Source organism: Vidua macroura, chromosome 6 (assembly GCF_024509145.1).
Source record: "Vidua macroura isolate BioBank_ID:100142 chromosome 6, ASM2450914v1, whole genome shotgun sequence".
In the NCBI taxonomy this organism is placed as follows: Eukaryota; Metazoa; Chordata; class Aves; order Passeriformes; family Viduidae; genus Vidua; species Vidua macroura.
The window spans coordinates 17,626,918-17,641,492 of NC_071576.1; the positions used below are offsets into that span (position 1 = coordinate 17,626,918).

A 14,575-nucleotide genomic window follows, 5' to 3' on the forward strand; every position below is an offset into this window, starting at 1 on the left:
AATCTTCTAGCTAGTATTTGAAATTAAAGGCTAAGCTAGAAGGTGTCTGCAACTGATATTGTGGCAGAAAAACATCTAGTTTGTGAGATCTCAGGTTAATATTCCATATATTTTTTAATTGAAGACTAATTAAGGATTTATTTTCTATTTTCTTTTCACACTTTGATATCAAATGATAAGCAGTAACTCAGCCAGCATCATGATATCTACAGAGCTTTGTACTTTAATATCTCAGAGGAGTTTAAAAAAGGAATTTTCTTTGATTACTTAATAATTTGACTTAAGCAAACTTTCTTGACAGAACTATAGCTCTAGATGATATTTTAATTACTGTTCATCATGAGAGGTTAATGTATTTTATCAGAGATAATTCTTTCACTATTGTTTAAGGGCAAAATTCTTGTTGGGACAAGAAATGCTGAAATAATTGAAGTTGGAGAGAAAAATGCTGCATGTAACATTCTAATTAATGGTCATATGGATGGGCCCATCTGGGGCCTAGCAACGCATCCATCCAGAGATTTTTTCCTTTCTGCTGCAGAAGATGGCACAGTAAGACTCTGGGATATTGCTGAAAAGGTAAGTGTTAGAGAATACTTGTTGAGGGAAAGATAAATAGACTTGTGATGGTGTTGCAGACTTGAAACTTGTTTTTTATTGTATTCTGAAAATAATCCATGTAATGCTGTTAGCATGTTAACAAGCTATTAGCATAAGATGCTTTTAAAATATGGACAAATAGTAACAGTTACTATTCTGGGTTTTTATTTCTTCACAGAAGATGCTGAACAAAGTCAGCTTAGGACATGCAGCTCGTACTGTTTGTTACAGCCCAGAAGGTGATATGGTAGCTATTGGCATGAAAAATGGAGAATTTATTATCCTGCTTGTCACCTCTCTAAAAATTTGGGGGAAAAAAAGGGACAGAAGATCAGCAATTCAAGATATCAGGTCAGAAAATATTATTCCTGGTCTATTGTAGTATGCTAGAAATCTCCAATATTTTGGTTTTTTTTTAAATACAGCTCTGTGTTCTGAGGAACATTGCAATGATATTTCAGAGAGCTGGAATCAATGAGTGAATTGTGGAATTTGTGTGATTACACTGATACCAGGAATAAAAAGAAAGAGGAGGTACATGGAGATAAGAGATAACATCAGTCAAAACAACTGGGGGTGTGGACCCCAGTGAGGAGTGGTGTTCCCCAGGGGTGGGTGGGCACTGCTGGACATCTTGGTGGCAGCAGGGACAGTGGGATGAAGTGCCCTCAGCAGGTTTGCCAGTGACACCGAGGGTGTGGTGTGGTCCACACGCTCGAGGGAAGGGACTTGTAGGAGGTAAAATGAGATCAGACACTTGGAGATGAAGACTGGATTGTGAGAGATAATGGAAATGCCAGTCTGTCAGTTTGTTCTTTGTTGTGTTTGTTTGACAGGAGTTAGAAGTAAAATTTTGCTTCTGTTTCCTGAGTGGAGGAACAGACTGTGAGATAAATTAGTTGTAATCAGCTCAGGAAAGTTTTGGAGAGCAAAGTGTGATGGAAGAGAAATATAAGCAAAGTGAGACCTTGCAGGAGAGCTCTGCTAGAAGTTAGGGGGTTGCTGGAGTTAGAAAGCTGTGCCAGGGTATGTTTCAGAGAGAACAGAAATAAAGAAACTTCCACAGTAACACAGAATTGGCCATGAGGGATTTGTTCAGCTCAGGAAGCTACTGAGTTTCAAGACTGGAAAGGAAAACTGGAAGAAAGAAACCAGTGTGCAAAGATACATTGGGGAAACAAAAGGTTTGATTTACATCTTTTTTATTCAGTACACTTCATCTAGAAGTACTGGCTTTTCTTCAGTTAGAGCACTTCAGTTTTCCAGTTTTTAACCTTGTAAGTATAGCATAAGGGAAACAGTGTCATCAGGGAGATGTCACAAGTTGTTAGACCATGAGAGGGTCATGAAATCAGATAATAAACAGAGTTACTCAAGAGATGTTACCAGTTCACTTATATGTGTAATGTGTACCAAAATTGTTGCCACCTTCTTCTGGATATGCAGATATTCCCTGGAAATTTAATTTCAAAAGTTATTTTGCTCAGCAGACTGAATACTCTGCCTCCCTTCTGTTCTGGATAACGGATACCTGAAATGCAAATTTCTGTACTTCTCAAATATTATAATCTGTTGTAAGTGCCAACCTGTGTTCATTAAACCCTTTTATCTGTTCAGGTTTAGCCCAGATTCTCGTTACCTAGCAGTTGGCTCCAGTGAGAATGCAGTGGATTTTTATGACCTGACTTTGGGTCCCACACTCAATCGAATCAGCTATTGCAAGGATATCCCAAGTTTTGTGATCCAGATGGACTTCTCTGCTGATAGCTCTTATCTCCAGGTATCAGTCATTCATTGTTCAAGGTACTGAATGGAAAACATACTCATGACACATACTCTGCAAGTATTCTCCTTTGACAACTTCTAAGTTTTGTAGCTAAGGTTGGAGTATGTTGCTGTCATTAGACTTACTTTTTTGTAATGGTAAGTGGATGCCTTTTTTGAATAGTTTTCCTGGAGATCAAATACAGAAAATAAGCAAAGAAATGAGAGACAGATTTCAAATCTCCTGTGATGTGTCTCCCTGCCTTTTTACCTCTGATGCTGATGGGCTGTCTTAAAAGAGAAAGGAGTACAGTCTGTCATTCTGCAGGGCCTGGGGATCTATAAATTCTTTGTCTCTCTGACCAGCATGATGGCATTACACGTCTTTTTGGTGCTAGACTTTGTGGAGCAGCACCAAAATCATGGTGTTGCAACTTGCAACTGTAGGAGGGCTTAAGATGTTTCTTAAAATAAAAATAAAGTAAATACAGTATGCTTTCTATATTTTATTTGCATCTGAAAGGAGAAATAAGCCTCTCTCATTATCAAATCAATATTTAGAGCCCAAGAGGAACACCTTTGTGTCAGTTCTAAAGATAGGAATTTATTTTGCCTTATTTGTATATACTGACACACTAACACATATGTGCAGAATGTGAGTTGTTTCAGTTATTTTTTACTAATTAGACAGTTAAATGTTAAGATTTCTTATGCTTTCTCACTCTTGCTTTATGCTTGTATAGATTTTTGAGAATTTTCAACTCATTGACTAAGTTTTCTTGATAGCTGTTACTTTATGGAGTAAAAATTAACTGTCACCAAAATGCTTTTCTAAGCCCTCTGGAATTATATTTTCATATTTTGAAACAAGTTAATGTATTGTAAATTCTCTGTGGTCACCTCAAAGGTCTCTACGGGGTCTTACAAAAGGCAAGTGTATGAAGTGCCTTCAGGAAAGCAGCTTGTGGACCAGGCTGTGATTGACAGGATAACATGGGCTACTTGGACAAGGTAAATGATTCATATATTTACACCTATTAAAACACCTGGAACTTCCAGGAGAAGCACCTACTATTTGAAAGCATATTTAATCCCTTCAGTTAGATATTTTCTGTTAACATACCCATCTGCTCTGGCAGCAGCTCCCCTAAATGCAGCACAGCAAAAGGCACTACAGTAGAGCAGGTTCCCTCAGTATACAGGGCCTGTTTGACCTCTGAGGAATCTGATAAAAACCCATCTCTCACATGTCCTTGTACTCACTGGGTATCTCTAGGTCCTTTGATACAACTCTAGCAGCCTTAGTATTTGTTTCATTGCACTCTGCAAATTATCTGGAATAGTGCACTCTTTTTTCAAAACAGTGATGAGAGCACAGGGCCAATGAAAACAGATCAAAACATGAAAAGACAATCCACGACTAGGGTAATTCACCTTTATTTACAGTACCACACTAATGGGATCTGTATAAGTTGTTATTAACATTTGCATATTAGAAGGCATACAAAAATACTTTTAAATACCTTAAAGTTACTATATTTCTTTCAAGATATTACATGCAATAAAATACCATATTTTTATTTTGCAGTTAAATAATTTGTTTTCTATTCTATGGAAGTCTGGCTTTCTGTGCCTTTTTTCAGTCTCTGTTGCCTGCTTTTAATTATTGTCCTCTAATTATCACTCTCAGACAAAAATTGAGAATAAATACTTGAAATTTTTCCACATTTGAACCACTTTGAACAATAAGAATCCTGACTATTTGCTGCAATATACAACTAAAACGATGAGATTTTAGAGGGCTCTGCAAGGCTCATTTTGCTAGATTTCTGATTTTTGTTTGGGTTATCAGTTTTTGTCACCTTTTTGAGACAAAACCAAGAAACTGGTATTTCCTGATCCAATTCGGTATATCTGATGTAAATCATGCCTTTTTGCATGTAGTGTACTGTGCCCTGAACTGGGGGAAAGAATCACAGAAAAATTCCAAATCATTCACTTATTAACAAATGATAAATTTCTTGTTTCTGTGCATTCCTGGAAGTATGCATATAACTTGTAAGCAGAACTGAGTAAAAGCCATTTTACAATGCTTTGCAAAGGAAGTTTTCTGGGCTCTTAAAATTATTATGTTTTCAGGGCAGGGCAATTTTTCTCTCTCTGATTATAATGAAGAATCTTCATTGGACTCAGATAATCTTTTCTTTAGATTGATATGAAAACACTACAGAATCAATGGAACGTAGTTATATGCAATAGAGAATATAAAAATTTTAATTTTCCAAAAGCTGAAGGTTATTCATCTAAGTCTTATGCTTTGGTTCTATTTCTAGTTGTCCTTTCTTTTTTTTTTGCAAATGACTTACTGGACAATAATAATACTATTGATTTCACCTCTGGTTCTCTCACATTGCTGTGGGCCAAATTATTTTGGGAATTATATCACTGAATCAGTTTCAGGGGCAATTATGGAATGATTCAAAAATTAATTACAGAATAAAAGCTATATAAGGTGTGCATGTGTGAAAATAAAATGTAAGCATTACATTTTTATAGAGCCAGTTAGAATATGAGATCTGCTTTCTATTACCTGACTCTGTTTTTGGCAATGGCTTTCAAAAGAATTTCTTGGTCTTCTGTTTCAGTGTTCTTGGGGATGAAGTAATAGGAATCTGGTCCAGGCATGCTGAAAAAGCTGATGTGAACTGTGCTTGTGTCTCTCACTCGGGAATCAATCTCGTAACAGGCGATGATTTTGGCATGGTCAAACTGTTTGACTTTCCATGTCCTGAAAAATTTGTAAGAACTTGTTTTTATTGTTTCAACAACAAGTATTGTTGATATTAGGATCTTGTCATGTTTCTCTAGAAGACATATGATGGAAATATTTTCTTCCCTAAATTTGTAGCTTTTTAATACCTCCTTAGCTCCATAGTCTCATCACATGCTCCACATCAGAGTTTCCCTACTATTTTGTGTGGGAACTCTTGCTATAACCTCTTGTAGGTGTTGATATTGTCTCCCAGTGTGCTTTAGCATAGTGCCTGCCTTATGAAAAATCTCAAAGCCCTTAGTAATTTCCACATCTCTGATCCACTTGACAGATGAAGAAGATAGCTGGTGATTTTAGTCCCATCTCTGTTTCTTCATGGATGAAGAGTTTACAGATTTTTCACTAACACTGTTAAATTTTTTCACTGTTTTTTATAATTTTAATTTATAATGTTTTTTAAATTTGTTTTCACTGTTAATTTTCAGGATTTGAGACTGTGCAGGGTAAACTGCTCACACAATTGCAATGAAAATAATTGTTTTTCAGTGTCAGGAATTTTACACAAAACTTGGAAGTTAGTCATGTGACAAGATGTATTTAATATCACTGCATTAGCTTGAGCATTCTTTCCAATTTGCAAAAGCTCTCTTATTGGCTGACAATTTAATCTGCATTGCAGCTCAATAGTAGATCTACTTCAGGAGATCTTTCACATTTGATAACCTATATAACTTTTGAACATTATAAATATGTGATATAATAAAAAGGTAGATAAAAACATGCACACCTTTTTTAATTTAGGAGGGAACAGAATATTTAGACTCTCTCATTCTGCTGTTGTTTGGGTTTTTTTCAGGCAAAACACAAACGATTTTTAGGTCACTCTGCCCACTTAACTAATATTCGATTCACAAGTGGAGACAGATACGTGGTCAGTGCTGGAGGGGACGACTGCAGGTAGGTGTTCTTGCCTTTACTGCCAGAATCTGCACACCACTGCACATGGACAGTCCACAGCAACGTAAAGCTCAGTGTCAGCCTTCAGCCTTTTATCCCTGTGCTTGCTTCCCTGTTCGTACATAGAGAAAAACATATTTGTGGCAAAAAGAATATCCCTAATGTTAATGTGAACAGCTAATATTTAATAAGTTAAAATGTTCACATGAATATTCAGAACATCATGCTTTTAATGGGAATTCCTTTTGGCCATGTTAGCCATTTCTTTTAACAACATTGTAGTCTTCTATATCTCTTATTTAATATCTTTTTGAAAACACAGCTTATTTGTTTGGAAGTGTGTGCATATGCCTCATTGAGAGAGACATGGAGACTTGCAAAGAGGAAACTGCATGAAGTACCAGGCATGAAACACCCAGGATTGCAATGTGACATTCTACTGTGCCCTGCATATGTAAGAAATGACCCAAGACACAGAGCAATCTGTCTCTGAAAGACAGGACCTGGAGTCTGCCAGAAGGATGGACACACTGAGGCTGCTAGTTTTGCTTCAGTGTCAGATAATCTGGGTTTGTATTCCACTCACTGCCAGATGTTGAAAACAAAATATGTGGATGAAAGGAAAAAGTGAATTGTTAATCAATGTACAGTTTCACAGCAAGTTCTTGGGGTTTTAATCAAGAGATGCTATTTCTGACCTAGTGCTGTACATTGATCTATTTTCAGCATGAATGTTTTTCCTTTGAGATTTAAATAGCATAGATAAAAAGAGTATTCCATATTTTATTACTGAGAGAGACCATATATTAACTCTTAAATATATAGTATTTTAATAAATGTTTAATTATTATAATAGAAATTATATTTCTATGGCTGGTCAAAAGGAAACATCATATCTGATGAAGGAGAAAATAATAGAGTTGGTTCCTTATGACGGAATATTTCTGTATTTAGAGGCCTGGGTCACAGTCATGTCTGGTGAAAGCCTTTGGATATGCATGATCTTCATGGCTAATTTAGTGTTTTTGTTGCACTTAAACATTAAATTAGTTCTATGAGCAAAAGTAAATTTGCTCACTTTGCGAGTGCCTTGCCCACTACCTAAAAGTCTAACTCCAATTTTTGCCTTGTGAATAAAAGTATTCTCAGTGGAAGAGAGATTATTGCTGTGTTGCTTGACTGGGCTGTGAGCCTCTCTGCTGGAAATGAGGACCAGGGTGAGGATTTTGTAGTCTTCTTGTTGATAAAGTTTGGGATGTCAGCAGTGGCAAAATAGAATTTCAGAGCAATATGAATTCATTTTATTTTCTCAGCATCATAGGGGAGATTCAGAGAGAACTTTCTGAGCATTATATTTTATACATTTGAACTTTTTAATAGAGTTAGGACTAGCTGGGAGATGTCTCTATTCAGATTTCTCTTCTGACTGTAAAAGATGTCCAATCATCTGCTTCTTTGAATGGACCTGCTGTCAAAATAAACCTCGAGCATTTATTCTATCCTGCAACATAACTGAGATTCTAAGTTGGAAAATCATTTCAGTGATAATAAAATCCTGAACAAAGCTGTGTTTTGGGTTCAAGTGAGGAAGGTTTCATCAGATGTTTGTCTAAATCATGCCATAGAGAAGCATTGCATACAGTTAATTTTCATGCAATATAGGAGGGATCAAAAATCAGTGATTATCAGCACTGCTCTCATTGTGGCATTCTGCTGTGAACAGAAAGCTCTCTTTCTGTGTAAGCCAGCATTGCTTTGACAGTGGCACTTGTTTAGGTCAATCAAGAGGCTTTGGTATTTTTCATCTCACATTTTCTTAAGCCAGATGAAAAAGAGATAAACCTCATCTCTTCTTGTAATCATCTTGTGTGCATGTTGGATACAGAGGGAATGGGAGGGCTTGCAGGTAGGGGAGAATGAGGAGAAAAGTTACAGAACCAAACTTTTGTGCTCTCCTCGTTATGTGTTATACAAAACTAGTTACCAAACTGTCTTAGATAATATATTTTATATATCAATCTGTAATGAATACTTATTTTAAAGAAGTTGGTGAACTAAGCAGTTATCAGGTTTCTCAGCAGGATGGTTCTTAGCAAAGTTTTGCCAGTCATGCAGTTGCTATTCTACAGGAGCAAAAACTTTGAGGATTTGGTCATGAGTGTACAGGGAGATTTTGGCAGTAATGTTTTTGAGTTTAGGTGAATTGCATATGAGAATTGTGATTAGACCTGATGTATCTCATAACCTTGTTTCCTGTCTGTTGTACATGAAAATTAGTCTCTGGTGTTTATATCTTCTCTTTACCAGAGAAATGGTTTGCAGTGTGCTCTTTTATGGCTGTGATTCTATCCCTTATTAAATACATCTGTGCAGGACTGTCGGAAGCAAGATTTGTCCTGCCTCTATTTTACAGTTGCCTTTCATTGGATCAAGATGGATGACTTAAGAGCTCACTTATAGTCTGTCCTACTCAGACTGCCAGATCAAAGTCCATATTTTTCTGTCTCTGAGTTTTCCCCACAAAATCCTAGGCTCTGCGAGCTCTTCTGTAAGCCTTCACCCAGTGAAGGAGGTATGTGGATCAAGAGGCTTTGTTCCTTGAATCCTTGTCACTGATCCTCTTCTCTTCTCCTCCCTCCCTCCCCCTCTGCCCTTCATGAATGCTGTGCCTCTCCACTGATAATTTGTCCATTGGTGCTTTTCCCTTGAGGAATCCCAAAGGCCACACCAGAGCTGAACGATGAGCAAAAAGGGGTGGGAGGGACCGGGCTGAGGGCTGCAGCCTTTGGGTCTCCCTGCTTCTTCACTCTCTTCCAAACCTCACTGCTACTGTAAAGGGCTGGGATGGGAGCTGGAAGCTGAGGAGCTCTTTAAAAACTAAACTGCCAGCATTGTTCCTCCTCCTGCAGCCTGTATTGGTAGCCAGTGTTTTCCCTGGTGAAACTGCTCTGTGGTTTGCCATGTGAAAATGGGGGCAGCCAGCTGGGAATGACCACAAATGTTGAGGAGAAGAGTGAGCAGAGCCTCTGTCGCAGTTTGGAGCATAATGTAGCTGTGATTCTCTGCTGAAGGGAAGAGCTGGCTGTCAGCATGGTCCAAGCTGGCAGCTTTATGGTGTTTTTGGTCTTTTTGTCTGTGATGGTGCTTGCTACTGTGCCTCATTTGCTGTTTACATTAAATGCTACTGTAGGAACTTGCTAAGTGTTGCCACCCATGCTTGAAGCATGTGTACATGGGACCAGGCTGCCTGTTCTGATAGGCAGTGGGAGCTCAAGGCTGGATGCTCCACAGAGAAGTCAGAGGAGGACAGAAGCCTGTAGGATAGGTCAGGGAAGAAGCTGGAATGTGGAGGGACTAGTGACAGCCTTTCATCTGGAAGCATAGGAGAGAACAGAGAGTAGGAGGGCTTTGCCTGGAGCTGGAGAAAACCCCTTCTGTACCAGGGAAGGGGAGGCAAAAGGTCTTTGTATAATTTAATCACTTATAGAGGATGATTTTTTACTGTAGCTTGTCTTTTTGGTTAGCAGCAAACATACATCTTTGGGATCTTTAGTCAGCAATACTTTTGGTAATAAAAGAAATTAACTGGAGAACTGAGTAAAAATAAAATAAAATTTCACTTAATAAAATAAATATGCCCTTGAAAGCTAAGAAGCGTACTTAGAAAACAGATAATAAGGAAAATTCAGCTCCTAGGAGCAAGGAAATATAAAAAATAAACACATTTAGAACTGAAAGTTGCCATAGTGTAGGAACTGAGGAACACAGTTGGGAATTAGGTCAGAGAGAGAAAATTAGCTAAATATGTAGAATAATTTAGACTTGAATTTTTTTTCTTTTAATCTCAAGAAGGCAGTCAGCATATATTTTGCTAGGGAAAGCAGGAAATGTTGTGAGACTAAAGGATAGGATTTCAGAAAATTAAGGTTATTTTATCACTTGGTGAATGCTGAGGGAAAGCACACACTCACAGCAACTTCTGACTTTGCTCTGTGTCAGGGTTTCACTGTTAGCAAGATTCATTTCAGCATAACTGAACTTTCTACCAGTCAGGTTAATGCTAACCTGGACTTGTGCCATCAGAAAGCAGGTCCAGCAGGTGAGACTTCTCCTCAGTTTAAAACAAGACCAAAATAAAGGACTTCAGTACCAAGAGCAGGGCTTTGATAGCATTCAGGAGTGGCTTAGTTTAAAACCATGGTCCAGTTCTCTCAGGTGCTGCCCGAAGCACCTGAGCCGCACTGTTTGAGCTGCTGGTTTGCCAAGAGACCCAGTGCCCTTGAACCTCCCGAGCAGCAGCCGTGCAGCACCTCCCCTGCCTTGGGGTCCTGCCCAGAGCCTGGGCTGGATGTGCTGGGCAAGGTGTAAGAGTGTCACAAGCAAAGGATCTAGGCTTCAAATACAGCATTTAACTGGGCAAGGTGACACGTTCCCTGTTTCGTTATCAGTGTCAGAGATGTGACCAGCCTTAATCCTGAAAGTGTTTTTTTTTTTTAAATTCTATTAACATAAGCTATAGAGAGATGTCATCTTGTCAATGTTTTGGACAAAGTGGAACATTCTGTAGACTCTACAGAAGGGGAAGTAAGACTACAAATCACAGAATGAATTGCCACGTCAGTGATGCGAACACCTGTAGTTGCATTGCATTTGTGTGCTTTTTTGTTCTGACTGGTTTTTTATGCTTCCTTGCAATTGGCTCTGTTTTTCTAAAATTTTTAGCAGCATCTGATTTCTCCTCATGTGGATGGATCCATGTGCTTGCCAAAGCCTGCTGTCATTCTTCATACTGGGTGATTACACCAAGCCCATTTATTTTGTTGGCCCTGGCTTCTGCTCTTCACTTGACTTTGACTTCAGACTTAAACTCTACATATCTCCTTTTAGAAATATAAATAGCATAGTTTTAGGTGTCTGATATGCATAAAAGCCACAATAGATTTCCTTGCCAAAATAATTTGCATCTAAGAAGTACTAGGTGGTTTTTTCAGTCTATTTGATGCTAGAACAGGTAAACACTTACTATACTTTTCTCAGTTTACTATCAGCAAACCAGTCAAAACCTTGATACCTTGATCTGGTTTTTTGTTAACTGTGAGATCAGCAATCCAACCCATTCACTACTTTGGAAAGGAAGTGGAAAAAAAGCATGGAATGTGTGTTCTCTTCTCCTTTCTTCTAAAGGAAAGCAGAGAAAGGAACACTCAAAAATAGGCTAAGGCAAGATGAAAGAACTAACATGGGTGGTGGTGAGTGGCAAACATCTTCTTTCAAGTGGGAACCATTCAGTGGCTGCTTGGGAAGTGTAAGGGCTGGAGAGCAGCACAGTGCTCACGGAAAGGCTGCAGGCAACTTTGGTTGCTCTGGTTTTGGGAAGATGCAGCCACTCCCCCCCACTGCTGTCTCCACTCCTGTACCTGTGGGACACCTGTTTAGAGCTGAGGCAAACAGCAGGTTACCCACAGCTGCAGTGGATGCAGTGGAACAAAGAAAGTACTATTAAGACAGAAGTGCTCTGTAGTATTGAGAGCTCAGGCAAAAGAGTTGAAGGATGTATTTTAAAAGGCTACTTATATTTCCACCTAAATCAAACATGGATTGTTTTAATGAGCCTCTTCTGAAAATGGTCTTCAAACAAAAAATATTAAACCAAAGAAATATTATACTTCAGAGAACTCTTCTTAACCAAGCTGTCACAATTACTGCCTCTCATTTCTTTCCTATTCAGCAGTTCTTGATTCTGTTCCCAGGCATTCACAATATTTAAGATGACAGACATGAAAGCTGTAGGCTCTTACATTTGACCTAAGGTGTGACAGCCAGAGGAATCTGCAGAGGGTGGTTCAGATCCTACTTGAGCCAAATTTTCCTTCAGTGGTTCCCAGCCATGGGCCTTCAAATATATAGGAAGTCAGGTGAATGTAATTAGACCCAACAAATACATCTGAGTATATAAATCAGTAGATATCAGAGAAATAAATAAAGTTCTTGATTTTATCCCATAGCAAACCATTACTAAAAAAGGAAATAATTATGATAAACTTTATGTAAGATACAATCCAAACTCATTATAGGTGCTGATTAGACAACTGGACTTAGAGTTTTGGCAACTCTTTGTAAGAAACAAATTTGTGCATGAATAGCAGGATCGATCCTTCTCCACTTGCAAGAGGGCAGTTTAGTTTGGGACATGAGAGGTGGGATGTTCCTATTGCTTGGTATGTTTGGATTCCTCTTCCAGAAGCCAAAATAGGTGTTTCCTTAGTTTCTATTGCTGTTTGTGGGATACCTTCAAGACCCTACAAAGTGATTTTGCCCTTAGCAGCACATATCTCGCTTCATTTGGGCACTGATGTCACGTGAGAGCTTATTGAAAAACAGAAAGAAACCAAAACCTCAAATTCTTTTTGTTTTTTAATGATATCCCCTGAAGTATTGCCATGTTTGTTCCAGTGATGTGAAGATCTATATGACACACACTGTTTGTAAAGGAAAGCAGGTTGTGTCCACTCAGCTACTAAGTGGCACCCACATAATGGGTGTGTCAAACCAGAGGATTAAAGCCAGTTGTGCGTTACCAATCTTCTAGGATGAAGGGACAATTGCCACTGTCCCGTTGTGTGTGGTGCTGCAGAGCTCATAAAGCTGGTGCTGCCTTCAGCTGCTCTCAGTGGGGCTGAGGAAGAAGATGAGGCCATAAAAATAAAATGTAAATTATTGCAACAAGTGTTGCATTGGTGGGTTCTGAAAAAGGGCTATAGTAGAGAGGCATTTTAGTTTCAGACCTCTGCAGGATTGTAAGCATTTAGGGCAAAGACATGTTTATGTAATATCCTCCGTTATTCCTTCATTAGCTTTGGCTCTTACTACTCTGCCTCCTTCCCACAGAAGCCTCTGTCCCAGCTCCCCCCTCCCAGCCACAGATAAGTTTATTTTTCCAGTGTAGTGGCTGAGAGGGCCAACTTTAACCACAGATTTGGTAATTTTTAATGACCAAAGCTAATCCCAAGCATTCTGTTGCTGAAAATTAATTCTGTATTAACTTAATTGCAAATTCTTGAGACTGGGGAGAAGGGGGGGAGTGGATCTTTCCATGCGATGGAGCTGGAAGTGGTACTGCCATAACACTATGATATTTTCAACCACTAGTTGCACCCAGAACGTGTGACACTGTATTCTTTGGAATCCAGTAAATAGCCTTTCTAAAGGAACTCCAGGCATGAACACAGACACACACTGCATGAAATAAAAATGGTTTCCTGTACTTTTGTGAAATGTTGGTGCTGTTGGGTAGTACTTTACACATTTCTGGTCTGTTTTTCCTTTTCTTGCTACTATGTACCCTGGTGTTGTGATTTCAGGTGCAAAATAGCTTGGGGTTTTTTTTAAGCAGTATCTGGTAATTAGCTTAATTTCTGCTTTTTAGTTCAGTTATACGTATACAGAATAAAGTAATGGAGAAGCTGCATTACTGAGTTGTGAAGCAAGTTAAGGCATTTTAAATGCAAAATTCCTTATCAGAATACACTCAAGCCCAAAATGATAACTTGAAAATGTAACAAACTAACTAAATGCATTAGAACCATTTTTTTTTTTTTTAATGCAGTTTTAGCTTTGTAGCTTGGTTTGTTCACTGTTTTTAGCAGAGTAAAATCTTTTCTCTTGCTGAACACTGCAATTGGTGACAGCCCAGCACAGCAGTGGAAATGCAGCAATGGAGATGGTCCTGGTCTTCTGCTGCCCTTACAAATTCTTGTCTCCTCATCTCACGTGGAAAATAGCTTCATAGTGGCAGCTATTTCTGCAAGGGACAGCTAATGAAGGCACTGGGAAATTCTGTAGAAAAATAATGTTCTTTGCAGTCTTTCATCTGGAAACTCATTCTAGCAGAGCTCTGTGCAACACTGGAGCGCATCCTCTCCTCTCCTCTTCTCTCCAGCCCCCGTCAGGTCACCTTACAAAAATATTTTACTGTAGTTCTTTAAGCTTAAAATGCAGTTGTCTGTTCAGATTTGTTGTTTCATTATGGAGTGTGTCAGATAATCCCTCTTGCTTTAACAAGAAAAAAAAAAAAAGAAAAAAAAGGTATTTTAAACTAGTCCAAAGGTATGGTCATATATTATATGGATCATGGGTTTAAGTGTACTCCATTTTGGTTTCCACCATGAACATCTAATTCCTGTAACAATGTTGTATGTTTATTTAAAGTATATATATATATAAATTAAATGTCAGATTTTTGCATTAATTAAGATTTTTTAAAATTTGAATATGAACTTTGAGTACTTTATTTAAAAAATATTAAAAATACTTTTCCTGAAGTGTTAAGTTTCAGAATTCAAGACTATATTTGTCAAATTTAAGTTTAAAATATGTAGCTATCATTGTTTTCTGATATTGAATGTAAATATTTGTAAAAAGAAATTCTTTTGTATATTTTTGTGAAAATGTAGTTCCCCAAAATATAAAAAAAGATTTAAT

General features: G+C 38.1%; 1 protein-coding gene across 5 annotated transcripts in view; it reads left to right on the top strand.

Annotated features, from left to right (window-relative positions):
• Positions 1–7,023, top strand: part of EML5 (EMAP like 5) — a 95,106-nt gene extending 88,083 nt beyond the window's left edge. For 4 of the 5 annotated variants that reach the window (XM_053980232.1, XM_053980231.1, XM_053980230.1 and 1 more), the window contains 7 exons: positions 391–579; positions 779–951; positions 2,218–2,380; positions 3,272–3,375; positions 5,010–5,163; positions 5,994–6,094; positions 6,417–7,023. In XM_053980232.1, the coding sequence (XP_053836207.1) occupies positions 391–579; positions 779–951; positions 2,218–2,380; positions 3,272–3,375; positions 5,010–5,163; positions 5,994–6,094; positions 6,417–6,453 (921 nt within the window). In that variant the 3' untranslated portion in view covers positions 6,454–7,023. Of the gene's footprint in view, positions 1–390; positions 586–619; positions 632–748; positions 952–2,217; positions 2,381–3,271; positions 3,376–5,009; positions 5,164–5,993; positions 6,095–6,416 lie in introns of all 5 variants that reach the window. The other variant, XM_053980234.1, reaches the window with a different exon arrangement.
• Positions 7,024–14,575: the final 7,552 nt, after the last annotated feature.